The sequence below is a fragment of the Benincasa hispida genome, chromosome 12 (assembly GCF_009727055.1).
Source record: "Benincasa hispida cultivar B227 chromosome 12, ASM972705v1, whole genome shotgun sequence".
In the NCBI taxonomy this organism is placed as follows: Eukaryota; Viridiplantae; Streptophyta; class Magnoliopsida; order Cucurbitales; family Cucurbitaceae; genus Benincasa; species Benincasa hispida.
In genome coordinates, this window is record NC_052360.1 from 17,715,950 (window position 1) to 17,736,540 (window position 20,591).

A 20,591-nucleotide genomic window follows, 5' to 3' on the forward strand; every position below is an offset into this window, starting at 1 on the left:
TTTTAATTTTCAATAATTCCAACAACTAATTGCTAAAAACATTTGATGGTCAAAAGAAAGCAACAGGGGTATTTCGGTCCAATAGGCATCAATTTGAGAGAGGAAAATCCAAATGGAATATACCATCTTAAAAACCGAGAAAAGGGCATAATAGTAATTTCAAAAACGAAAAACAGTGATCCTCATCGGCTATTAAGAATCGCCTTCAATTTCCATTTCCATGAGAAGAAAAAAAAGATAGAGAAAACAGAGAAGGAAAAGGAGGAAGAAAAAAGAAAAAAAAACAAAACAAAACAGGAGGAGCACAAAGAAGCAAACCCTGTTCATTGAAGAATCCTGAAAACTAGGCTTCAAATTTCTTTGAGAGAATAGAGAAATCGAGATTTCAAGAGCTTGAAGAATACCCCACAATCCCAAAATTTTCTTTAATCGTTTCTAAGAAGGTTTGCCTGTGTTTCTTCACAATGCTTTTCTCTCAAGTCAATATGTTTTCTTCATTTCTAATCTTCTTCCTCTTCCAATTTTCTCAAATATCTCTTGTTCTACGTGTAAGCTTTTGATTCTCTTGAGTTCTTCCTTTTAAGTTCCATGGGTGTTCCTGTTGTTCTGTTTATCGAATTTCGAAACGTCAGAGTTTCATTTTTTTTTGTGTTTCTTGTGAAAGGTGTGGAGAATACGAATTTGAACGATGGTTTTGGTGGAATTTTTGAACGATTTCTGTAGCTTTTATATCTGGGTTTTTGGTTTATTTGAAGTTGGGATTGTGTTTTTTCGATTTTTCATGAAGTTGATTGAGTTTGGGTTTGAAGTTGTTGTGTATTTGAGAATCAGGTTTGTGGAAACCACACGATGTTGAGAAATTAGTTTCTGAATTTGATTTTCGTAAGAACTTCGCGGGTTCGTTTTGAGAGGTTGAAATCTGAAGCTCTTAACCTAAATCCACGTTTGACTAGAGGCTTGTTTGAATTAGAATTCTCTGATTTCGTGTTCTTGTTTAACTCTTGCCTAATATAACATTCTGTAAATTATTTCTGCAGATTGCACTGGTAGAGGAAATTAGTATTGTTCTTCGTTCTCATTCTGATTACCTTAACAGTTAGTAATGGGGTCATTATCAGAATCAGAACGTGAAGTAAATCACAGGAAGCCATATGGTATAAGATTTTTCGAGTGGATAAGGAAAAAGCCTCTTTCCTATAAGGCACATCAAGCCATTGTTCTACTTGTGACATTCTTGGCGTATGCTAACTACCACGCCTCTCGAAAAACTACGAGCATTATTAAGAGTGCTCTCGATCCCTTATCTCCTGATGTAGGCTTGAAGTTCAATCTATGGAGAACGAGTCGGTCAAGTACACCAGTTGAGAGAACCAATCGATGGTCGCTCTCGAGTGGTGGTTGGGCTCCATTTGATGCAGCAGAAGGGACATCTTTACTTGGTGAGCTTGATTTGGCTTTCCTAGGGATTTATGCTGGGGGCATGTACTTCTCTGGCCAATTGGGAGATAGAACGGATTTGAGGATATTTTTAACTTTAGGAATGTTGGGAACTGGTCTGTTTACTTCGCTTTTTGGATTAGGATATTGGGCAAACATCCATGTCTTCTCTTACTATTTGATAGTTCAAATGCTTGCTGGCCTATTTCAATCAACTGGTTGGCCTTCCGTTGTTGCGGTGGTCGGTAATTGGTTTGGAAAGAGCAAGAGAGGACTAATAATGGGTATTTGGAATGCTCACACATCTGTTGGCAACATTTCTGGCTCTCTGGTTGCATCTGCCTTGTTGAGCTATGGTTGGGGTTGGTCAATGGTTGTCCCTGGTCTGATCATTGCGTTCTCGGGTTTGGTAGTCTTTCTGTTTCTTCCCGTGAATCCTGAGTCTGTTGGAATTGATAAAGCAGGAGATGACTTGAGCTCTCCCAGGAAAGCTGGGGAGGGAACTAGAGAACCTCTATTGAAATCAGAATCGGAGATCGAGAAGGCAGTCGGTTTTATGGAAGCATGGAGAATTCCTGGTGTGGCACCTTTTGCATTTTGCCTCTTCTTTGCAAAATTGGTGGCTTATACATTCCTTTACTGGCTCCCTTTCTACATTAGCCACACAGGTGAGCTACATTTCTGTTTCTTGTTTGCTTATGAAATCTATAACAATGAAAGCTAAGAGTTTTATTATTGGTTTATGGAATATATTAGGCAGAATTTGCCATTAGAATGTTCTTGTTTGATTCATTATCTTTCATTCTTCTGTTTGGAATTACAAGTATTGCTGTCTTACTCACACATTACTACGACAAACCTAATTTGTGGTTGATGTTCTTGCAGTGATTGATGGGAAATATTTGTCAAGTACCACAGCTGGAAACCTTTCGACATTGTTCGATATTGGAGGGGTAATAGGAGGAATTCTAGCTGGTCATATTTCTGATCGCTTAGGTGCTAGAGCCATAACAGCTGCAAGTTTCATGTACTGTGCCATTCCTGCCCTGTACTGCTACCGAAACTACGGTCACATCTCCATAACTATGAATGTAGCTCTCATGTTCATCACTGGCATGTTTGTCAATGGACCATATGCTCTAATAACAACGGCCGTCTCTGCCGATTTGGGAACCCACAGTTCATTGCACGGGAATTCTCGTGCGCTTGCTACAGTGACAGCGATTATTGATGGGACTGGCTCGGTTGGGGCTGCGATTGGACCCTTGTTAACGGGATATTTATCAGCTAAAAGCTGGAGTTCAGTGTTCGTAATGCTGATGGTCTCAGCTTTAATAGCAGGGCTGTTTTTGACAAGGCTTGTTATAGCTGAGGTGACTGCAAAGATCGAGGAGTCAAGTTCAAGAGGAAGGATTACATCCCGGAGTCCGGTACTCGAAGTGTGAACTTATGTGACGGCAACAACAACAATAATTCTAGGTCCCATTGTATTTAGCCCGTGTTTGGTTCATAAGAAGGTTTGAACATTGCATCAGAACTGTGGTTGTTACTGAATTTTCCCTTCAATTTTCGGAGGGGCTCGGGGGAGAAGAAGAACTCCTCCAAAGTGTGATTCATTCATCCAAGGAGAGGATTTTGTTACACCTTCTCCATGAATGATGTGTTGTTGAATGTGGTTGAAGAAAGTAAGACTGGTATTGTTGTACAGTGTTTGCATTATTTGTGGTAGGAAGGTGAAGGCTGATCCTGAAAAACCAACAAGAATTTAGCATGTAAAAATCTTATGTAGTAGTACACTTCTCATGGTATGAATTTATATTAAATGAAAAAGAAAAGCTACAACAGAGGAGAAACAAAACTCTTACACTATCTTTATTTCTCTCTATTTTCTTTTATAAGTTCCATTTTCTTCTTTAATGCATTGTTTTCCTTTTCCTTCTTGTCTTTTTTCTTCTTACATTGAAGAGAGTGCCAAAATGTGCACACCTTAACTATAGGTACTTTACTATAAGCCTCAAAGTAAAATCACGTAATGTAAAAAAAAAATGTTGAAGAAAAGAATGATTTATATTTAGGTCATGTTTATCAAATTGTAATAAAAATTGGTGTAATCGTAATGGAATTACATTGATGAATCAATTGTAATGAATTTGAATTCCAAATATAATTGGATTGTTTCTAATCGTGGTTACTTATAATTGTGAATTTTGATACATTTGCTGTTGCTGTTATAAACAACATCAAAGGTAATCAAATGAGGTTCACTTTTTAAATTATCATTGATTTATTACCTTTGAATTGGGGTAAACGTGGCCTTAATGTAATAAAAAGACTTGTAAAATTGGGATAAGTTTTTTTAAGCTTCGTTTAATTAGTTTTGACAAAATATCTTGATCTCTAATTGTATATGTTGAACTAAAAAAATCTTTTTGCTACATTTTTTTGTTGGTACATTATTGGTTAAAATAAATTTTCGACTTTAAACTTCTACGAAAGTAACAACTTAGTTTTTAAATATTAGTTTGTAACATTCTAGTTTGTGAACTTTTCGATAAGTATTGATTTTATTTCTGTATTTTACAATTTATAATGGTTTAGTCTAATCACAAAAGACGCTATTTAAGATTTAATGAAATTTCCTACACAAGTAAATTAATAAACTGATTGAAAGTTAAGTTTGATTATAAACTATAAAAACTAAGTTGTTGCAATAGGAATTATCGTTACAAATTTTGAAGTATAGGACTACGTCGTATATATTAAAAGTTAAATAACTATGACTCCATTTGATAACCATTTGGTTTTTAGTTTTTAGTTTTGGAAAATTAAGTCTATAAACATTATTTTCATCACCAAATTTCTACTTTTGTTATCTACTATTTATCAAGGGTTTAAAAAACCAAGCAAAAATCTGAAAACTAAAAAAAGTAGTCTTTAAAAATTTGTTTTTATTTTTGGAATTTGGCTAAACATTTAACTATTATATTTGAGAAATATGTAAATTATGATAAGAAATGAGGAGAAAATTTAGACAAAAAGTGATTTTTACCAATATTATTTTCATATGAGTTAGTTTTCATAAGAGCAAGCAATTTTGAGTTTGAAAAAAATTAGGGATTATTATAGATTCAATCCCTTTTCAAAACTTATTTTCATAAATGTCCAAACTTTTTTATATTTTTGTATATAAGAATTAATAGATTTTTTGGACTAAAATATCCTTGAGTGTAGTAGGCGGCGGAAAAGAATGTGGCATTGGAAAAAAATTTCCATATTTACAAACACCCTTAATGTAGGAGAGAGAAAATACATTTATTTATTGAGATTTTACTCCTTTTGTTTAATTGGAGAGATAAAATGTATTTAATAAAATTTTATTTTCTATTTTCGTTGATTTCATATATCAACTTATTGATTTATTGTGCGGATTCATGCTATTTTAAATATACCTAACCAATATATGAAATTTATCACAATATATAAATCACATATTAACTTAATGTTCGACATAAATCACATTCACATCACAATATATATATCATATGTATCATTTAGTGAGTAAAAAACTCAACAAATCAAAATGTGTATATGTCATAATACATGAAATTTAAATAATAATCTCATTTATATCAAATAAACGAACACATATATCATAATATATATTAAATTAATTTGGCCCTAAACTTATCGTAACTTTTGAAGAAAGCTAGGTATTAACGTTAATGAAATATAGGTCCTTATTATTGCTTGTGGAAACAAAACAAACCTATTTAATTAAATCGTAAAATATAGTGTTGATAAATTCCAAACATTATGAACAAAATTATATATTTAGTGGAAGTAACCGACTTAGGTTATGACTTTAAAAAAATATTATTCTAATAATAATATCTTCTAAACCTATCCCAATCTTGAACGAAAAGCCACACCAGCTGGAACATGAAATACATCAATTGCAATGTACTAAATAAAGAAAGAAATAACGAATAAGACTTGTATTATTTTTTTAGCTTACCTTTAGTTATCTTGATTCCTTTACTATTTTTAATTATTGAATGCGTAGGATAATGACAAGCGTTTGAAATTATGTATGTGGAAAATATCACTAAACTTTAGTATGTCAAATTAGTTAAAATCAATCATTACCTTTTCTCCTTATAATTATAGATGGTTTGGGTAAGACAATAAATCAATCTAAATACGGCTTAATTATTAAAAGCGAGTATAAGTCAATTGGCATATTTAGCAATCAAGCTCTAATATCTTTTTGTAGGAGAAGAACTATATCTAACTAATAAATTTACTGAAAATGTAATATCTCATCTTGTATTATTAGTAAGATACATAAGTGCACCAATTGCACTAAGATATGGTACTTTAAGACCAATAAATTCTTCATTATCGTCTCGAGGTAAAAATATATCTTTCTTTATATCCAATGAACAGACTTCCATTAGAATATTTAATGGATGTGTTTTATCCATATAAAATCTTTTGAAAATTTTTCCTGTATAAGTTGACTGATGAATAAATATTCCATATGCTAAATGCTCAATTTGCAAACCAAGACAAAATTTTGTTTTGAGATCTTTCATCTCAATTCTTTTTTAAGATATACTATTGTTTTTGAAAGCTCTTCAAGAGTTCTAATTATATTCAAGTCATCAACATATATAGTTATAATAACAAATCCTGATTGTGATTTCTTTATAAAAACACACGGACATATTGGATTATTTTGATATTTTTTTTCCAATAAGTATCCACTCAGGAGATTGTACCACATCCGTCTTAATTGTTTCAATCCATATAGTGATCTTTATAACATTTTTATTACAATTCTTAGAAATTTGATGTATATGTTTCAGGTACCTTAAATCTTTATGAGATTCTTATATAAATATCATTATCAAAAGATCCGTATAAATATGCTGCGACTACATCCATAAGATGCATATCTAGACTTTCATAGACTTTCATACACAGTCAAATCAATTAAATATCTTAGTGTAATTGCATCTACCGCCGGAGAATATGCCTCCTCATAATCAATACCAAGTTTTTGTGAAAAACTTTGTATAACTAGTCTTGCTTTGTATCTTGTGATCTCATTATTTTCATTTATTTTTCTCACAAATACCCATTTGTATCCCATCGATTTGACACCTTCTGGTGTTCAGACTACTCGTCCAAAAATCTATCGTTTTGAAAGTGAATTTAATTCTGCTTCAATTGCTTCTTTCCACTGAAGCCAATCTTTTTTATGTCGACATTCTTTAACAAATTTTGGTTCAACATCCTCATTTTCAGATATAATATCAAGAGCAATATTATACGCTATAATGTTGTTAATAACTACATTAGTTTAATTCCATCTTTTTCGACATAGTTTATTGAAATCTTATTATTATCTTTAGGTATTTCACCTTTCTCACTAGTCATGTTGAGGATTTCTTCATGGGTATTTACGTCCTCAACAAAGTCTTTTTTACTATTAATTATTCTTCGTTTTTGGGGATTTTAATCTTTGGAATCTACTGGTCTACCACGCTTCTAGCGTGTTTTAGACTCATTAGTGACAACTTATTGTGTTGGGATATCAATTTTTTATGGAACATTTGCAGTTGGTATATGTGACTTAGTTACTTTTCTTGCATCTATAAATGCATCTGGTAATTGATTTGCTATATTCTACAAATGAATTATTTTTTGAACTTCAAGTTCACATTGATATGTACGAGGATCTAAATGAGATAATAACGATGCATCCCATATAATTCCTTTTTCCAACTTCTTAACCTCCTTTGAGGACCCATCTTAGTGCATTGTAGTGGAGTAATTGGAACATATACTGTGCATTCAAAAAAACTCATATGGGAAATATTTGGCTCATGATCATAAACTAATTGTAATGGTGAGTACTTATGATAAACTACTGGCTTAATGCGTACAAGTGATGTTGCATGCAAAATAGCATGTCCCCATACAGATGAAGAAAACTTAGCTCTCATAAGTAATGGTCTTGCAATTAATTGCAAACGTTTTATAAATGATTCTGTTAAACTATTTTGTATATGAACATGAGCTATATGATGTTCGACTCTTATCCCAATTGACATACAATAATTATCAAAAGCCTGGGATGTAAATGTTGGGTTGTATGTCCTAAAACTCTCAGTTTGTAAATTTAAACATATTCTATTTGAAATAAAGATATTATTGACCGTTTATTCAATAAAATTTTTATTGAATATGTAAATTACACTTGTAAAAACTAAATCTAATAAACTAAGATCCATGGCTATTACATGAGTGCTTGGACTTTGTGTGGTGACATAAAGATGGATCAAGTTCGAGTAAATAGCCAAAACAGTCTATAGTATACGAATAAGGTTGGGTACCTTATTCTGGTAACATTATTGGATGCGACCCACTTTGTATTTAGTATAAACGATGTGATTCTGAATCTTCATGTGGAGACATGCGAGTGGAGGCATTCTATGCAATGAGTTTGTGTTAAGATTGGACCAAGAAACAAGTCACTCTTACTTTATAATATTGTTTACTGTTTAAGACTTACTATTTCAAAGCGATGACCTAGGTAACTCGACCTTAATCCTGAGCTAACTATGAATACCTGTTTATTCAAGATTATCCTTAGATTTGCATAAGTGAGGGTTGGCTCAACAGCGTCGCCTCAATAAGCCTCCAATTTCAAGAATAAGATCGAGTAGATAGCTGGGGACATAGGGTGCAAGAAGGAATTCCCTCCTACTCGCTTTTAGGGATAGTAGAGAGGTTATTCTTTTAAGTACTAATTCCAGGTTTTGAACAAGGGCCCCATCCTCTCATTGGCCCAAGAGGGACTCAGTTTAGGGATTGGATCACGAACCAATTGTTCATTAGAGGATTAGTAGGACTTAAGGAGTAACATGAAATCTCGAGGGTAAAACAACATTTCACCCAACCGTTGTTACGAACAACCTATGAAGGGTCGACTTACCGATTAGATTAAATCAAGTAGACAGAAATATATCTACAGTGAGAAGTGTGCAACTATTGGGCTTTAGTGAAATGACCCGGTAGTTAAGGAATGTTGATTGATTCAGTTTAAAGAGTTTAGCCAATTAATCTCGAATTATTGGAGCCTATGATCTGTAGGTCCATTAGGTCCACATATATCACCATGTATTTGTTCTAAAAATGCAGGTGATTCAGTTCCCACTTTAATTGGTGATAGTCTAATTATTAATTTGTCTTGAGAGTGAGAATCACATGATAATTCATTAGATTGAAGAATCTTCTGGCTCTTCAATGGGTGTCCACTTGAATTCTCAATAATTTTTTTTTGCCATTATAGACCCTAGATGACCCAATCTATCAGGCCAAAAAGCAAATATATCTGGATACATGAACTTCAGGTTCATTGTTGCTTATGTTTCAATTACTCGTATATGAGTATAATACAATTCATAAGATAAAGCAAACAACTTTTTCAATATACGTTTTTCATTTTGAGACAGTAGAGATAATATATAGATATTTCACATTATTCTTACTATCAGTTTCAATAGGATAACCATTGCAATGTATATCTTTAAAACTTAGAAGATTTCTATTTGATTGACTAGAGAACAATGCATTATCTATTGTGAATTTTATTCCTCTAACAAAATAATATTTGCTTTCCAAAACCTTCGACCAAGTTTGTAGTTGCACTATTAGTTTCAATATGATAACTATTGCAATGTATATCTTTAAAACTTAGAAGATTTCTCTTTGTTGACTAGAGAACAATGCATTGTCAATTGTGAATTTTGTTCCTCTAGGAAAAATAATATTTGCTTTCCAAAACCATCAATCAAGTTTGTAGAACCTGATATCGTATTTACTTTTGTTTTCAGCATTGTCAATTTTAAAAAGTATTATTTGTTTGTAAGTATTGTGTGTGTAGTTGCTCTATCTGATAGACATAGATATTTTTTGTTTATTTTTTAATCACTCAACATATGAAAATGATTCATGTTTCTTCATTAAAAGAAAATAATTACAATAAGAAAAACAACACTTAAAATATACAAAAACTACTAAAATTAGATATTCTTAAAATCAAAAGAAATACTTGAAGTTCCATCAGCTGTGCCAATATTCTCTTCTGGAGATTTAAAGAAGTACGCCACATCCAAATTTTTCATATGGGATAGGTCAAATATGTCATTATCCTGATATGTAAAATTTGTTTTCACATTTTTCTCTTTTTCCTCCAGGGAGGTTTGATAGAGGTTAACTAAGTGTTTTGACGTACGACAGGTACGTGACCAGTGTCCAATCATTCCGTTTTGAAAACATTTATTTTCAACACTCTTTAAACTCTTATCTTATGGAGCTTTTCCTTTGTGATCATCATTTTGGATGGTTCTTTTGAAATTTGAATGATTAGAACGACTACCACGAAAATAATAATTATTTCTTCCTCTGCCATGGTCATGACCTCGGCCACGACCACGACCACGACCATGACCACGACCTCGAGCATGATTATTAACATTTACAACATTCACTTCAAGGAATAGTGTTGGTAGGTCGAGATTCATGGTTCTTTATCAATAACTCGTTATTTTGTTCGACCACGGGAAGATATGAAATTAGTTCAGAATATTGTTTAAACCTTTCTCTCGATATTGCTACTACAGGAGCATATTCGAGACATGAAATGTAGAAAATGTCTTTTCTAATATATCAACATCAATAATTTTCTTTCCACATAACAACAACTTTGAATTGATTTTAAATAATGTGGAATTGTAATTACTTACTAATTTAAATAATTTAAAATCTTGTAGCCTTAAATACATCCACTCATGACGAACTTTCGGAAGAATAACTGGTTTTTTATGATCATACCTTTCAAATTTTTTCATAAGATACGAGTATCTTTTATTGTAAGATACTCATTTTTTAATCCTTCATGGAGATGATGATGAAGCAAAATCATAGCTTTTGCTCTGTCCTGATTGGATGTCATATTGCCTTATTTAATTATTTCTCCCAAGTTCATAGTACCCAGGTGAATTCAAGCATCAAACACCCATGACAAATAATTATTGTCATTATTGTCAAGGACTGCGAATTCTAATTTTGTAAGGCTTGTCATGTTAACATTATCATAAAATATTATATTTATACTAGAAATTTAATATGTACTAAATATGCAAAATAACTTTTAATTTATTAATTATAATAAAAAGAAAAAAAACAACCTAGCTTTAGGAACTACCTTCAGCGATGGAAGCAACAGTAGCTCATGCTGATAACGTGTTGTGAAATTGAGGAGTACAATGGATGTGGAGAAAATATAATATAATAATATATAAATACAATAATAAATAAATAAATATACTAATAAAATAAAATAACTAAAATAAAAAAAATTTAATAATATGAAAATTTAGTGAAAATTTGAAGTGGATTTCTCACCGATGTATGTGATTTTAAGATCAACCAAATGCCACTAGGAAAAATGACAAGTAGGATGTGGTCATACATGTACACAAAGCATGAATAATTATGAGGCACATAGACAACATGAAGATTTACACATGACTTTTAGGATACTAAGCAAATGACATATATTTATTTTTATAATATTTATAATAAAATTAAAATTGTAACATCTTTTTCTACATTTAAATTTATAAAAATCTATATTATCTACAATGGACTTAGCCAAAGAAACCTTTAATTTATGCTTTGCTCGTTTTAGTTGATTGTTATTAAAATGTATTATGATAACTGATTTTTTTTTTTTAAATAATTTTTTTTAATAAATAATGATAAAAATAGGGTTGGAGGGAAAGTATTCCAAAAAATATGTGTTTAAATCGTGTATCGGGTACACGATAAAGGTGTAATCATGTACCCGGTACACAATAAGCCCTAAATCGTGTACCGAGTACACGAGTACTTGGCCACCTGGCACGCCCAGTCTGGCATGGCAGTCATGCAGGTTTGACTGAGAGAATTATGTACCGGGTACACGACTTCCTCGCATTAAAAACTCCGCCCATCCCTTTTTCTTCCTCACCGAAACCGACACTTCTTCTTCCTCCTCACTGAAACCGTTTGCATTGTTTTTGCATGAGCGATTTCTTCCTCTCACCGATTTTTGCTTTCGATTTCCTCTTCTATTTTGCTTTCTACTTTCCAAAATTTCGTTGATTTTCCTCATCGAGGCCTCCATTTCACCGAAATCTTCCAAAATTTCGATTTTGCTCTCATTGTAGCGGTCGTGTTGCTCGATTTTCATACCTTTTTGGCTACTGATTTTTGCTCTTTCTGTGGTATATTTCTTTCTCTAGTTGTTTTTCAATATATTTTAAACTTAGAAATATATGTATGATTTTGGAATTCTTTCTCTAGTTTATGTATATTTTTGGGCTGATATGTATTTATATGTATGTTTTTGCATGTTTTTGGGTTGAGTTTATGTATGTATGTTTTTGGGCTGAGTTTATGTATGTTTTTTTATCTGTATGTATATGTATGTTCTTAGGCTGATCAATGAAATTCTTATATTTTTTTATTTGCATGTTTTTGGGCTGATTTAGTTTATGTATGTTTTTGGGCTGATCTTATATTTTTTAATTTGTTTGGATTGATTTAAACTTAGAAATCTTATATGTATTTGTTGGGTATATGTTTGTAGATCTTAAATCTTAGATCTAATATTTGTTTATTTGTTGGACTGACTTAAATATATAATTTATAAATCTTAGATTTGGTCTGATTTTAAATGTATAATATTTAGATCTTATATGTTAAATTTAGAAATTGGAGTTTGTTAGGTTGACATATTAACATATTTTTTTTGTCAACTATAACAGTTGAAAAAAACATAATAAATATGTAGATGCGTCCTGAAGATTTAGTAATTCTTGAACCTGTAAATGTTGAAGATAGTGACATTGACGTTGAAGTTGATGAATTATTTGGAAATGACAGTAGTGGTGAACATGATATTGAGTTGGTACTGTCGAAAATGTTCACCCAAATAGATTGGGAAATGACAATGTATGAACTAGAGTCTACTTTGGAAGAAAGGAATGTAAGAGTAGATAATTGTAGTTTAATACAAAAAGGAATGTTATTTAATACCAAAGAAGATTTACAGCTTGCTGTAAAAAAATATTGTGTGATAGAACACTATGTTTGTGAAGAGCTCTTAGGCGTTCTACCAGAGGATCTGAAGGGATCAAGATTGAGTATCCCTTGGTTGGCGTCCCAGTTTCCCGAATTACCTCCTCATGCTGACGACATCAGCGTACGTAGGTACGCACGAGCATACATCCTGCAGCTTATTGGAGGATTTTTATTTGCCGACAGGTCAAATACTCTGTTGCATCTCATGTTCCTCCCATTATTGTCTGATTTCGAGCACGCTGGTATGTACTCGTGGGGTGGTGCATGTCTTGCATGGTTGTACAGAGAACTTTGTCGGGCTTCCATTGCACAAGCGTTGAAAATTGCTGGGCCACTGATACTATTACAAGTATGAGCTTGTAATCGATTTTCAATTATAGCACCATAAGTCCAACTATAAGTCCCAGATCATCGTCCACTTAGTGCCAGGTATTATTTTATTTATATATTTATTTCGTTACCATTTTATGTAAGAATATAAATTAATTATATTTTTTATAATTTTAGATGGAGTGGTGTATTAGCTGCCTCTGAACAATCAGCAAATATGTTGCTCGTGCACAGAAAAATATTCGACATGCTGACGCACAATCAGGTAGTAAATATATATATAAATGAATATTTAAAATATTTTATATGTATACTTATTATTTTTTTCGTCAGGTTATTTGGATGCCATACACAGATTTGGTCATCCTGATTATTATCGTGATGGTGAAGACATTTGGTTGACTTTTAGCCCTCTTATATGCTTCCATATAGTAGAGTGGCATCATTTAGATCGTGTGCTGAGACAGTTTGGTATGCGACAAATGATACCATCGTTGTCTTATACACTCCCAGCATTACATCAGATCGATTTAAGAGGTAAGCACGACCAAGACTGGCATCGAATCCATGGAGAATATTTATCCTACTGGCATGGATGACGTGATTGTTGTGCACAGGGAGAATTAACAAATGGGCCAACTGTATCAGACGACTACTTTCCCTGGTACAATTTGATCACGAGGCGATTTATCTCAACTGACGACGCTTACTATTACTGCATGGTAAGAGATTTAAAATAAGATATTTTCCATATATATAATATGAATATTGTTTAATATTTATTTATTTTTATTGTACGGAATAATTTTATCGACGATGTTCAACAATATTCAGTGCAGAATAACTTACCAGAATTGGGTTCAATGTGTCAGCAAACATTGGTCAACGTAGAAGGTATTATTCAACAAATAAGATGTCTCAATGTTGCTGACACCGATCAAAGACGTATTCGTCGTAGACGACAGCGACAACGGGATGAACCTAATTTAGAGGGACATGAAGACAACCCCATGAGGAGTAAGGACCAGGGGGTCGTTTTTAAATCCCACATTGTATCATTTTCAAATTGTAAATTAAAGAACTAATTGTAAATATTCTTTAATATCACGGTATTTTTTTTTTAATATGAGTGCAAGATGTTTTCATTATAGATTAAATATATAATTAAGTTTAATAATGAAGGAATTAAGTTTAACAATTAAAAAAACAATTATAAGCAATAATGAAGGAATTAAGTTATATAATCAAGTTTAACAATTAACTTAAAAAAAAAAAGAAAAAAAATTATAAGCGAATCGTGTACCGGGTACACGAGTTCGCTTGACTGGTCAACCAGTCAGCCGACGTGGTCAGGGATTAAATGGTACTCGTGTACCGGATACACGAGTACCAGTATGCTGAAATCGTTTACCTGGTACACGATTCCACTACCCTAGTTTTGTCAATATTTTCCCAAAACACCTATTCTTAGAAATTGTTTCCCTCCAATCCTATTTTTGTCATTATTTATTAAAAAAACATTATTTCAAAAAAAAAAAAAATTCTAGATAACTTGATAAATACAGAGTAACTTATTTATTTATTTCAAAATAAAATCATCATTCTATTATCATTTGTTTAGAAATAAAATAAAATTAAACATTAACCTTTAAATTTCATCTATAAATAGTTAAATTAGACCTCCTATTTTATTTTCCTTTTCTTTTATGTTTCTTTTTTAATCTTATTAACCCACTCCCTAGAGTTTCATTCATTCATTTTTTAAAAGATTTATTATAGCATTCAAGCATTTTTTTTTCTTTAATTTCATTAATAACACCATCTTTCCCAAGTGTTTTTTTTTCCTTCAAGTGGGATAGCCTCTAATTTTTTTTGCGTATATTTTTATATTAATTTCCTCCATTTTTTTTTTTTAGTTTAGATGGAGATATCACCTCTCTCTCCATCTCTTTATTTAAAATATGTCACCTTTTTCAATATTTTTGTTACTTTCCAATTTTGTAAAAACATAATTAATATAGAGTGATTTAATGTAATTTTTATATGTTTTTGTAGTTTTTTCTCCAATACTTACACAGAAATTCACCTAATCCATACATATTAATGAGTGTGGAGAAGACAACCCTTGTTTTATCTCAAACTAGACATAGTTTAACGATTAACATGTATTCATTCTCTTATACGACGTTTGAATCCTAACACTATAATAATCACCTCTTACTACAATAAATACTATTTTAAAACTTCCAATTAACTATGGTGAACACTATTTCAAAATTCATATTCGCTACAATATTTACTATTTTCTTTTTTACCATTTTACATTCATCATTTTTTTTTAATTTTTTTGTTACAGTGTTTACTATTTTCTTCTCAAACTAAAATAGTTTATATCTCAAACACATATTATTATAATCTAAACTAAAATAATCTACACCCCAAACACAAATTATTATGACTCAACTATAATATTCTAGGAATATAATAATCAACTTCTTGTCTCAAACACTTTCTTAAAGCTTACCGATTCAAAAGTTTATTATCCCTATCCGAAAGAAGAAGAATAATGGTATACCAACAGAAGATCACTGGAGGAGGTGGGACATTAACAACAACAGAAGGTGCTAAGGTTTCTGAGGATATAATTTTCTGTAACGGTCAAGGAAACTAAAGTCTAATTTGGGTTTTAATTACAGCCACTACACAAATATTTACCTAAGCTAGCCTATTTTATTTTAAAATTACATACTCAAGTCAATATGATATTGTAATTTGTACATTTAAAATCACATCAACTGTTCATTTGAAAACCCACGTCATCTATCTATTAAATAATTGACAATAAATAACATCAAAATAGAGATTTTTATAGTTTAAAAATCGAAATGGAATAATAAAATGAACTTTAACTCAATTAACATCTGATTGTACTAAAAATCACGAGGTCTATGATTTGAATTATCTCCTATCCAACTATTATCCTAAAAAAAGAATCGAAATAGGATTGATAATCAAATATTTCACTCACATACATGAGAAAAAAAATACATTAAATATATAAAAGTATAAATAGTCGGGCTAACTTAAAAGAAACCTTATCAAACAGATAAAAAAGGGAGGCATGAAAATTCAAGGAGAATATATGTTTATTTATTTTTGGGAGAAATACTTTTCTTTGTTATTAGACTTTGGGTCAGGTTTCTATTTGGTTCATAAATTTTAAAATGTTGCATTTTAATCCTAAAACATTGAATTTGATTTTAGTTTAATTGTTAGGTTTCAAATATTACGATTTTATCATTGATATTTGAGTTTTGTTTCAATTTAGTCTATAGATCTCAAGATTTACACTTTTAACATCAATTTTCAATTAAATAGTCAATTTCGATCCTGTTGTTAATGTCTATTAATTAATTTAAAATAGTTATGAAGTGAAATTTTAAATTAATTTTAATAGTGATGAAAAATGGTAAAACTTAATTAATTATAATGCTTTTAAATTAATTAGGATAGTTGCAATGGATAACATTTTTAGGGATAATAACCAATTGAGCATTTGAAAAAAAATTACAATTATAACGAAATCTATCTAATAAACCCCTATTGATAGATTCTTACCAGTCATATGGTCTATCATTGATATGTGGTCTATTACTGATAGATTATCTAAAATTTATCATATTTGTATTTTTTTACATTATGCTATATCTGCTAATACTTTGGGTCTAACGGTTATATTTGCAACCCTCCTTAAAAATAGAAAGTGAATATTTAGTAGAAAAAATGAGGTTAAAAGTATGAATCTTGAAACTTAATGACTAGATTGAAATTTAATGACTAGCGGTTAAAAAAAAATCAAAATCTAAAAGATAAAATTATAATATTTAAAAATCTAAAATTGAAACCACACTCAAAACCCAAAAATTATTATAAATATTATGATAATAGATGCTCATTAGATGTTCATGCTTAGTGTCCATTAATTATATGTCATGCTCACATTTCCCTAAATGTTATCCATGTGTCTCAACATTACACATTATTAGTGTTCATGTAATCCACCTCCTACTTGTCAAATTGGCTATAAATAGTGACACTTGGTGGGTTTTGGAAGACACACACTTGGGCAAATTCCATGAAAATTGGATAAAGTGGAGAATTGATAACTGGTAGAAATGCCAGTTATTATAAGCCTTTTATTTAGAATTATGAGGGCTAACAAGTAAAAATGCGGTAATAATACTTAGAATTTATGAAAAATTGAGTTTTACGTCGATTAGCACCTAAATCCACACTGACCCCAATATTATGCGTTACTCCATGCCAAAGTGTCTATTTTTGTAGTTATCGCAGGAATCAAACACATGCGTTGGAAATAATCAATCGCAATCAAACGCATGCGCTGAAGCTAAGCGGCCGCAAAGACAAACGAATGCGCTGAAAATCGAGCTATCGAATAGACGAATGCATGCGGTGATCGCATGCGTCCATCGCATGGAAGTTGCGGTGATCGAATGTGCCCATTGCATGAAAGTTACGGTGACCATTTGGAGATTGCGACCATGGAGCGACAACCATAATAGAAGGGCGATCGCAAGATGGGTAGAATTCGTTGATACTTCAGCTGGATCAAGCTCGAATGCATACCTTGGGAGTATCAACAAGATAAGACGATGTGACATTGCCCATACCGCGACAAAGGCAGCAGTGAGACATAACGCAATCAAGATAACTGTCGGCGTTTAAACTCTATAAATAGCCCCTTGGACCTTCATTTCAAGGCATTCGAACTTCTGTCTCAAGGCAGAGGTTTGCGATCACAGATGAGAGCATGAGCAAGATTTTCAGTGCGAATTTTTCATCTCCACAAACCAGACTGAGTGACGACTGGAGCTTTCGCCGAAGATAGAGCTCGAGAGAGACATCTCCACCACTCATCCATGGCACCACTTGCAGCCTTGACTTAGAGTCCTTCATTTCTCCTCAAACCTCTATATTGTATTACATTTTAGCTTAAGATATTAAGAAATTTTGTAATCAATGCATATTGTGATTCCTTCATTGCTGTCTTCTTCATCATATTTATCTCTATCATTATTTATCTTCAGCGTTTATTTATCAAAGGCGATTGCATACTTAATCATGTAGCCTAGAGATAGGACGCATGTAGCAACCCACTGAGAAGTGTGTGTTGTGCGAGTATAGTGAGTTAATCCTCTTTGCTTGGTGAAAGGCTGTAGCAACACTTGTCTATGGGTTGTTGCAATGCTTGTCTATAAGTTAAATAGCCACGTCTAACTATCTACAAAGGTAAGAGATGGAATGTACTAGAGTGGAAGTATCATCTCATCTGAGAGATTATGCGTCAAGGGGACGTGATTGTCACGCAGATAGCTTCAGAGCACAACGTTGTTGATCTATTTACAAAGGCCCTCATGGTTGAGGTGTTTGAGGGTCACCTAAAGAGTATGAGTCTATGGGACAGGCCACATATTGTCACACCCCACTCCAGATTACCCTCTTAACCTGGACGGAATGGTGACTGCAGTAGTTACCAACCATTTTGCTGGCACTTACTACCTATCTAAGTTGTTAAATTTGCTCAAACCCTGAATACATGCCTTTCATCAATATACAAACAAATTAACTCAGAACTTAACACAATTACATTACAGAGTTTCATAGCATTGTTCATACATGAATATTACAACTTAGTGAGCCTCATCTAGAATACTAGTCCCCATCTGACAGATACATGTGCACTAACTAATATTGGTCTTCAATAAAACTTTACAACCTTCTTCTTCTTTTTTTTTTTTTTTTACTACGCTTTCACTACGCTACTCTGATATTAACTTTGTTCATACTAAGTAATACTAGTATGTATGAACAACTTGGTCATAATAGTTCAGTGTACTTGTTACATCATCTGGTGACTCTTCCATTCTCCACTGAGTCTAGAATTCATTTATTACTAGGGTGGTCCTTTTTCCATTTCCTAGAAATGCCACTGCCATCGGAACATTCTTTTCCAGTTGTCATACCTTTGAATTACTTGCTAGCTGTGGAATCACTATTTGTGTCAACTAGATTTCTCGACCTAACTGCGGGCATTCTTCTTAGGATATCCTGTCTATCCATACTTGGGAGAAGACATTCTTTCTACTATAACATTTCCCAACTATGGCTTACCATACTATATACATAAGGTTTTCTTAACTGTACTAATCTCTAGCCCAGTCACAATTCAAACTTCGAGCTATCACCTGGAACATTAGCAGATCTGGTCCTTTTCCTTTTTGCCTTCTACTGACCATTTTGTTCCTTATTTTTTTATACTCAACGTGCCCCTGGTACATTTCGAGCTCACTGTTACTCATCTTTTTCCCTTCTCTTTGGATTAATCTGACTAAGACTTCCTCTAGATTACACATTTTCCCTGAATTCACTAGAATAGACTTCATGTTTGCCACCAACCTCTGAGCAAACCTGCTAAACATTCTATTTCTAGTGAAAAGTCTATGTTTACCTGTGTGACTCCCGACTTCCCTTCTTGAAGTCTTTCTTCCTGAGCCATTGAAACTTTATCTTTCACTTACTGAAATCTCCACTCTTTCGAATCTCAGAGCTTCTAAAGGTAAGGTCAGGGTTCCCGTTGTCTATCTGCTTGCCACTTCTACTTGGCATCTTCCTTTTACTTAGGTAGTACATATGCTAAGGACTCAGGACTCAGACTTATATATAAACTTTTCCTCTTTCTTCCCAAAATATTTTGCTCTGATACCAACTTGTCACACCCCACTCCAGATTACCCTCTTAACTGGATGGAATGATGACTGCAGCAGTTACCAACCCTTTTGCTGGTACTTACTGCCTATCTAACCTGTTAAATTTGCTCAAACTCTGAATACGTACATTTCATCAATATACGAATAAATTAACTCAAAACTTAACACAGTTACATTACAGGGTTACATAGCATTGTTCATACATGAATATTACAACTTAGTGAGCCCCATCTAGAATACTAGTCCCCATCTGACAGATACATGTGCACTAACTAATATTGATCTTCAATTAAGCTTCCTTCAACCTAACTCTTAGAGTGGCAGGGCAGCAGCAGAGAAGTCTTTTGGGAACTGACCGCTACCTGAAAAAAAAAACATTTGAAAACATGAACTAGAAGCCAGTGAGTGACTAATATTCAAAGCATAACTTTCATACATAAATTTGATATTAAAACTGAAAGCTTTAACTAAAAACATAAACTTGGTAACTATTATTCATGTCATCATTAACATCACATAGCACTATTTTAGGCTTTAATGGACTATGCCTTAGTCTATTAGTCTAGAGTGGCCCTTTTGCTTACTCTTTATCATTCTTTACTGCATTACTACTTAACTAGGAAGGAACCCTTTTGTTCACTTCCTAAAAACATAATTTGCAACCTTAATTGAGAGAGACCCTTTACTCAATTCCTCAACGTCAATCCATAGTTAGTGTGGAGTGATCTCAACACTACCAATAACAACTTTACTTATATTCGTGTGATTCTAGTTTAAGTACCGTTATACCTTAGGTACTACTGCTCAAATACCTTCTCCGTGTCCTTTAATATCAAG

At 32.5% G+C, this 20,591-nt stretch overlaps 1 protein-coding gene across 1 annotated transcript; it reads left to right on the forward strand.

Annotated features, from left to right (window-relative positions):
• Positions 1 to 209: 209 nt before the first annotated feature.
• LOC120067739 (putative glycerol-3-phosphate transporter 1) lies at positions 210 to 3,354 on the forward strand. The gene is made up of 3 exons (XM_039019302.1): positions 210 to 443; positions 1,038 to 2,105; positions 2,323 to 3,354. Exons 2-3 carry the CDS (start codon positions 1,103 to 1,105, stop codon positions 2,880 to 2,882), a joined length of 1,563 nt encoding a protein of 520 aa, XP_038875230.1. The 5' UTR covers positions 210 to 443; positions 1,038 to 1,102; the 3' UTR covers positions 2,883 to 3,354.
• The last annotated feature ends 17,237 nt before the right edge of the window (positions 3,355 to 20,591 follow it).